Raw genomic sequence first — 6,000 nt, 5'->3', positions numbered from 1 at the left:
AAGGCGCACTGCCGGTTTTTGAGAAAATGAAAGGCTTTTAGGTGCGCCTTATAGTGCGGAAAATACGGTAGCAGCGGATGTCACCCCCCCTCCCCTTCACATTTAAACAAATACAATATATATATATATATATATACATATATATATGTATAATATATATATATATACCTTAGGTTTTAACCAACATGGTATTAACCATTAATATATATGCAGACAAAAAAAATAGTCAATGAACAGACTGAGATGCAGAGATTCCAACTAGAAGTTTATTGTTTTTCTATTGCTAGTTTTCTCGTCCCCACTCCTCCCAAGGTCGGGCAGCTGACTGCCCTCCCTGAGTTTGTTCCTCCGCTCTCACCCCAGTGCTGTTTCTGAGGGAATCAGCGGTTCCTCCATGTACTGTCATGTCTCCACCTCACACTGGCTCACAGTACGCTGAGATCTGACACCATACTGTATTTACAGTCATGTGAACTAGAAGTACACTCTCTTTCAATGTCAAGACTTTATAAGATATAATAATAAACCATCTGGCCCCTACCAGGTCTTAAAGTTGGGTAAGTAGTTGAAGAGAACATATATAATAGTTATTCTATTTAAAAATGCAGTATGTGAATCAGATCAGTAGCTTGTGCCACGTTCAGCAGCAGGAACCTGAAGCAATGATGTTCTCCATGATTTCATAAATAGTTCATGGTCTATTTGAATAAGATGAGCGAGTGTAATGATAATAGACGCAGGATTCCAGGTCCTGACCTGGTTTTGGGATTTCTGTTTTTCAAATGCAAATTTCCCCGTTTACACGTAACAAAAACGGTGGCGTTTTAATGCGTTTCGTTTACACGAAAACAAAGCTCAAAGTCTCCAAAAACAATCATTTCTGAAAACTCCGGCCAAAGTGGAGATTTTTAAAACCTCCGTCTTCATGTTTGCTTGTAAACGGAGGGAAACGGAGATTTAGGCTTCAGAACGTCACATTATGAGACAGAAACGTCACCAGCGTCATGAGTGACACCTGTGGTTACAATTAGTTTGGCCACCGTCAATATTTTCTTGTATTTTACCTGTTTTATATTCTAAAGTCACACTTAAAAGTAACTCCACTTCTCTGTCACTCCAAACGAAAGACTCTCGTTCATCTTGGAAGTAACTGGAAGTTACTCGTGTCATTTGTTGATGTTTTTTTCCAGGATTCTGATTGGCTAGCATGACTTTATCTTCTCGTTACACTGCCCCCTGCAGGTTTGGCTGCTCATAGCACCTTAACAGCTATTTATGCAGGTTCCTGGAAATGATGGGATTTTTCAAAACGTAGAGGGGGAAATATCCGTTTTTGTAAATACCCGGCTATGTGGAAACGTGGCCTGAGATCTTAGCTGAAGTCTTTATTTCCTTGGCATTGTGCTGACAACTCATTGGCTTAAAATCTCTTGAGAAAAATTGCATTGTGTAATGTGTCATGTTATTTCAGTTTGCCTATTGACATATATATATTTATATATTTGGACCAGGTGAGGACCAGATCACCTATTATTATTTAGAGTTTTACATCACTCGTCACCGACTAACATCCCTCACAGCAGCACTGGGGTGTCTTGTGAATCACACCGGCACAACAATCACACGTTTTTCTTTTTTAGAGATACACAAAGTTTCTAGTTCACAGTAACATAAAGAAATATTTCTTTTAAATTCAATTTGTAAATTAATGTTAACATGTTCCATTTTAAATAGTCAAAACATTTGAGAAATAGCTAGTGCAATCTTTGAAAATAAGCAGATGTTTGAGAGCAGGTTGAATCAATCCTCGGAGGTGGATGATGGCAGCGTTTGTCAAAACTAAATAAGAGATATTACTGTTCATGCGTCGTCAGTCATGGTGCTAACAGCATTAACACAAATTAACTTACTATTATTGCAATATAACTGCACAGTCTCACCAGTTTGATTTATACAACCACGGGAAAAGCAAAAATGAGCACATGACAAAAAAGCTTAGTTACTCAAAAAAGTCACAATTAAATACAATCACAAAGAATATATAAAAAAAAAAGACTTAACCCCAAAATGATGTGACGTTATTCTCTAGCGGATCACCAACAATTGTGCTTTGATGATGAGGAGAGCAACAATTATTTTAATTTTCTTTTGTTGTCTTGAACCAGTTTGGACTCATTTTAGTTCCAAAGTGCAACTGCAAAGAAAACATACATTTAATTAACAACCGAGTCTTAGATCGACCTGAACGATGCTGTTTCCCTTCCCAAGTCATCTGAAAATACCTAAATACACAGATAATGTGATAATGGTTCAAAACAAAACTACACCGAAGAAAAGAAATGAGATTAAACTATTGAATATAGAAATGTGTATATTTTAGGATTCTTTCCTCCCGCCTGATTTTTGTGATTTGAGTCGTTCCTCCCTGAGTTTTGAGATATTGTTTCTATTTTTACAACCACTAATACTTTATCATCTAAATATTGCCTGACTGTGACAAATTAGGCTTTAAGTTAAAATATTGATATCGGTTTTTAATAAAACTGTAAATCTGGAAGAAAGCGACAAAGTTGGGGAGATTTAATGTGAGGCCACAGATAAAATACAGCATAATACAACAATTTCAGAAATCTTCTATCAGTCTGAGACAGTGAGGAAGAAAACGCTGACAGTTCTCCGTCTCAGTTGAGTTAGAGTAGAGACGATAAAGGGAAGGACAACTGCACGACCTAAAGAACGGATGAAACAACATCTCCAGGCTAAATTATCCTCATTTAAACAAAGATAAACTAACCAAAAGTTTCACATTTAATCACATTTTCCTATAAAATGGGGATAACATGTAGTGTTATTAGAGGGACGACCTGTTTTTTTTTTTTTTTTTTTTTCTTGTTTTAATATTAATGTTTAAGAAATCCCCTTTTTAAAATGTTTAAGTTGAAGGACGTCACGTTGCACTCACTGGGTCAGGGATATCAGTCTTTTTTATGGAATGGAAAACCTTTTAACCTAATAATTTGGGCTGTAACATGAGTTTCAGCAGGATAGAGGGCTTCACTTTTAAAGGAATACTCTGCAATATCTCAAAGAAAACCTGACTCAGTCATTTTTCAGTGACTCAGCGGAAGTGTTTCTCCACAGAGATAATCTGTCTTTTCCTAAAGGGTCGTAATCTTTGAGCAGAGTTGGCAAACAAGCAATTCAATCAGCTTTATTTGGGGTTTAAGTATTAAACAGAACCACCGTGAAGTTATACATTAATGTTCTGTTTGCCGTTGGAAGGATGCTGTCAAGCAGATTTTTCTAGATATATGTATGCCTTTTTAAAACATCCGTTTTGATCCTTTTAGACGTGATTTTAGCCGTCGTGTCCTCGGTTTGACATCATGATATGACTTGTGAGGTTTTGGGTTTACGTTTTCGAGGCAACTTTGCAAACCTAAGCAACTATTTCTCACAGACGTTTGCTGATGTATTTCCTCCTTGGCGTTGTGTAACGCCTCATTGATTGAGATTTCATAAAGCAAAATTACATTGCATCTCCTTCTGGTGGACAGTGCTGCCAACTCAGGTACGCTGGAGCTGGAACAGGCTCGTCTGTCCCAGTGGGGCTGGTTTATGGAAGAGTATCAGGGCCAGACAGGAGAAAAAATATTTGAGAGGGGAAGATTTTTTTTTATTGTGCACTTCGAGAAAAAAGTCGAAATGTCGAGATTAATGTTGAAATACACTGCAAAAACTCAACATCTTAACAGGAATATTTGTCTTATTTCTAGTTAAAATGTCTCATTTTTAGTTAAAAAAAAATCTCATTACACTTAAAACAAGACTCATCACTCGAAAAAACAACAATGATCACCTGTTTCAAGTAGATTTTCACTTGAAATAAGTAGAAAAATCTGCCAGTGGAACAATATTGTTTTGCTTGTAATAAGAAGATACATCTTGTCCCACTGGCAGATTTTTCTACTTATTTCAAGTGAAAATTTACTTGAAACAGGTGAAAATTGTCAAATAACAAGTTATTTTTCCAGTGATGAGTCTTTTTTTAAGTGTAATGAGATTTTTTGACTAAAAATGAGACATTTTAACTAGAAATAAGACAAATATTCTTGTTAAGATTTTGAGTTTTTGCAGTGTACAACATTTTTTTTTCTCAACATTTCAACTTTATTCACGAAATTTTGAATTTTTTCTACGTTTTCCTTGAAATTTTACTTCAACATTAATCTCGACATTTCAACTGTTTTCTCGACATTTCGACTTTTTTCTCGAAGTGCATAATGAAAAAAAAATCTTCCTCCTCTAAAATATTATTTTTTATTTTTCTCCTGCCTGGTCCTAATACTCTTCCTCCTTGTTAGCGGGTTGGGTTTTATGTTTCCATGTTAAATTGCTTAGATTTGCTTTTGATTATAAACAGTGACATGAATGATTTTTTATTTTTTTTTTAGAGGAAAGGGGGATAAAATGGTCTTTGTCTTCCTGATAAATGATATGAATGACTCATGAGTCCCCCGGGAGCGTCTTCTGGGAAAGAATCTTAAACTATTCTAACCGAGCATACATTGTGTTATAGAATGAAAGCTAAAAGAAAGATCTGCCTAAAAACCCTTCCGTCATCCTCCGTTAGGTTTACTGCCATGTCATTTAGTTGCTTCACTTCTGCATATTGTAAACATGCAAATGTAATCTACTCAAACACATTACAGGAACAACTCCGATCTTCCGCCCGTCTCTGTGAAATGAACCACCTTGCTCTCTGCCGTGTCCCGGGAGCGCCGTGTCCGTGGCAGCTGCTCCTCTCTCCGTCACAGATGGGAGGAGGTGGAGAAGCAGAGTTTGAGGGTGAAGGGGTTGGAACTGCCTGCAGGTCGGAGAAATAATAACCCTCTTTTATTCACATGACTTTGAGACAATGCACTTCTGAATCAGTTTTAGGAACAAGAAACACAGTACAGTAATCCCTGGCTACAACGCGGTTCTCCTTTCACGTCTCGCTGCTTCACGGATTTACATTGTGCATCGTGTTCTGCATTCTGATTGGCTAAACAGTCTCCCCGCTTCTTCACTTCCTGTGTCAATAACGTTGGTTGCTTAGCAACAAGCTGAGAACGGCCAATGAGCTTCAGCAGCAGCTGAAGAACCTTGAATCATGAATTGATGAATCAGTCATTACAGTCTCAGATATAATCCATGGTTTCATGTCGGTTTAGAAGAATCTTTTTGCCCAGGAGAAAAAAGAGCAACAACAACGACCCATAACTATGTTCTTCTCTGGAAAAAACACACCTGCACCACGGCTTTAGGAGAAAAACACTGCAAAAACTCAAAATCTTAACAAGAATATTTGTCTTATTTCTAGTTAAAATGTCTCATTTTTAGTCAAAAAAATCTTATTACATTTAAAACAAGACTCATCACTGGAAAAAACTACAATTTTCACCTGTTTCAAGTAGATTTTCTCTTAAAATAAGTAGAAAAATCTGCCAGTGGAAAAACATTTTTTTGCTTGTAATGAGAAGATAAATCTTGTTCCACTGGCAGATTTTTCTACTTATTTCAAGTGAAAATTTACTTGAAACAGGTGAAAATTGTCAAATAACAAGTTATTTTTCTGATAATAACTCTTGTTTTAAGTGTAATGAGATTTTTTGACTAAAAATGAGACATTTTAACTAGAAATAAGAGAAATATTCCTGGTAAGATTTGGAGTTTTTGCAGTGAAGACGCTACAGAGCGAGTCTGGATGCAGCTCAGTCAGAAGAGCAGGGAAATACACACCAGTCACTATTTGTCCTACTGTTATTGTATTTTTTTTCATAATCATTTTTCATTTTCTCCCGTTCAAATCCAATTAATCGGGTCGCGGTGGGGCTGATCTCTGCAACTTGAAGCCTTGTATAATAATTGTAAAAAAAAATAAAGGTTGCTACTTCGCGGATTTCACTTATCACGGGTTCTTTTTGGAACATAACCCCCGTGAAAAAGCAGGGATGA

At 36.6% G+C, this 6,000-nt stretch overlaps 1 protein-coding gene across 1 annotated transcript in view; it reads right to left on the bottom strand.

The window, feature by feature from the left end:
• Positions 1-252: 252 nt before the first annotated feature.
• The window catches only part of LOC133447625 (heterogeneous nuclear ribonucleoprotein L-like), a 29,993-nt gene continuing 24,245 nt past the window's right edge, over positions 253-6,000 (bottom strand). The window contains exons 12-13 of the mRNA XM_061726351.1: positions 4,755-4,867; positions 253-2,194 (exon numbers count right to left, since the gene is read on the bottom strand). Coding sequence (XP_061582335.1) covers positions 4,812-4,867 — 56 coding nt within the window. The 3' untranslated portion in view covers positions 253-2,194; positions 4,755-4,811. The remainder of the gene's footprint in view (positions 2,195-4,754; positions 4,868-6,000) is intronic.

This window comes from Cololabis saira, chromosome 1, assembly GCF_033807715.1.
Source record: "Cololabis saira isolate AMF1-May2022 chromosome 1, fColSai1.1, whole genome shotgun sequence".
NCBI classification, from domain to species: domain Eukaryota; kingdom Metazoa; phylum Chordata; class Actinopteri; order Beloniformes; family Belonidae; genus Cololabis; species Cololabis saira.
This window is presented reverse-complemented; position numbering and strand designations above follow the sequence as displayed.